Source organism: Cyprinodon variegatus, unplaced genomic scaffold (genome assembly GCF_000732505.1).
Source record: "Cyprinodon variegatus isolate N-32 unplaced genomic scaffold, C_variegatus-1.0 Scaffold665, whole genome shotgun sequence".
In the NCBI taxonomy this organism is placed as follows: Eukaryota; Metazoa; Chordata; class Actinopteri; order Cyprinodontiformes; family Cyprinodontidae; genus Cyprinodon; species Cyprinodon variegatus.
This window is the reverse complement of record NW_015151118.1, coordinates 195,824-196,898: the sequence shown is the minus strand read 5'-3', so window position 1 is coordinate 196,898 and position 1,075 is coordinate 195,824. Positions and strand designations below refer to the sequence as shown.

Here is a 1,075-nt window from a genome sequence, read left to right as displayed (position 1 = left end):
GCAGAACTATAGAGATAGCTCAGGATAACCTGAGCCACTCTAACTAGAAGCTTTATCAAAAAGGAAAGTTTTAAGCCTAGCCTTAAAAGTAGACGGGGTGTCTGCCTCACGGACTAAATTTTTATTTTGGATTTCTCTTTTCAAATTGAGTTTTAATGATCTCTTTCTTTTTAATTAATGTTTTCAGGATCACATTCTTTACGCTTCTGGGAGGTTGGCTTTCCTCTGGACTGAGGGATGAAGACATATTTCTACTTTAGTAACAAGATTTTATCGGTCGGTTAGCTTGAAGAGAATTTGATCTATAAAACACAATCTGGAAAGAATGCAATTCCTTAAACTCCTTCTGAGAAAGAGAAATAAGAAGAAAATAAAATAAAATAAAAACCTCAAAGATAAATTTGTAGGAAAAAATTTAATCTGAGAAGACATTAAAGTTAGTCTCAAAACTGTTATATTTTTAGACATTTTTCAGTTTCATTTCTAGATTGAACTTTTTTCTACAGATTTCCATTTACAAAGCCTGTTCTTTACCTGAAAGAATAATGGAACAGAATTGCCTCCATACTGCTGCTGTAAGGAAGCTCCAGGTGTGACTCTAATGTTTGTCCTGCAGGGGGCGTCAGGTGACCGCAAATACATCGCCTCTCAGGCGCCTCTCAGCTCCACGGTGACTGACTTCTGGAGGATGATCTGGCAGCACCAAACCAAGGTCAGACCCTGCTTCCAGGAAATAGTCTGGTCCAAAGGGGCTCAGTATATTTAGTGAATGAGGTGTAACATTGGACCATATTTCTGTCCTCCTGCTCCAGCATTAGTGGGAATTTTTGAATCCGATTTCTTTCACGTTCAGCCGATTCTGTTAAAGTCTGTCTCCAAAATGTGTTTTTTATTTTTTAGGCTTCCAGAACGTCTTTAACTTTTTTCCCTGACTCCATCCTAAAGCAAAGTGTCCAATCAGGAGGAAGCTCAGCTGACCTTTAAGCCAATCAGATCAGATCTTTATTTCTGCAGAAAAGCATCAGCTGCCTCCACTAAAACCATCCTGATTGTTAATTTATGGGCTTCCCTGTAG

At 38.6% G+C, this 1,075-nt stretch overlaps 1 protein-coding gene across 1 annotated transcript in view; it reads left to right on the top strand.

Moving 5' to 3' along the window:
* Positions 1-601: 601 nt before the first annotated feature.
* The window catches only part of LOC107097006 (tyrosine-protein phosphatase non-receptor type 18-like), a 38,920-nt gene continuing 38,446 nt past the window's right edge, over positions 602-1,075 (top strand). The window contains exon 1 of the mRNA XM_015393958.1: positions 602-712. Coding sequence (XP_015249444.1) covers positions 602-712 — 111 coding nt within the window. The remainder of the gene's footprint in view (positions 713-1,075) is intronic.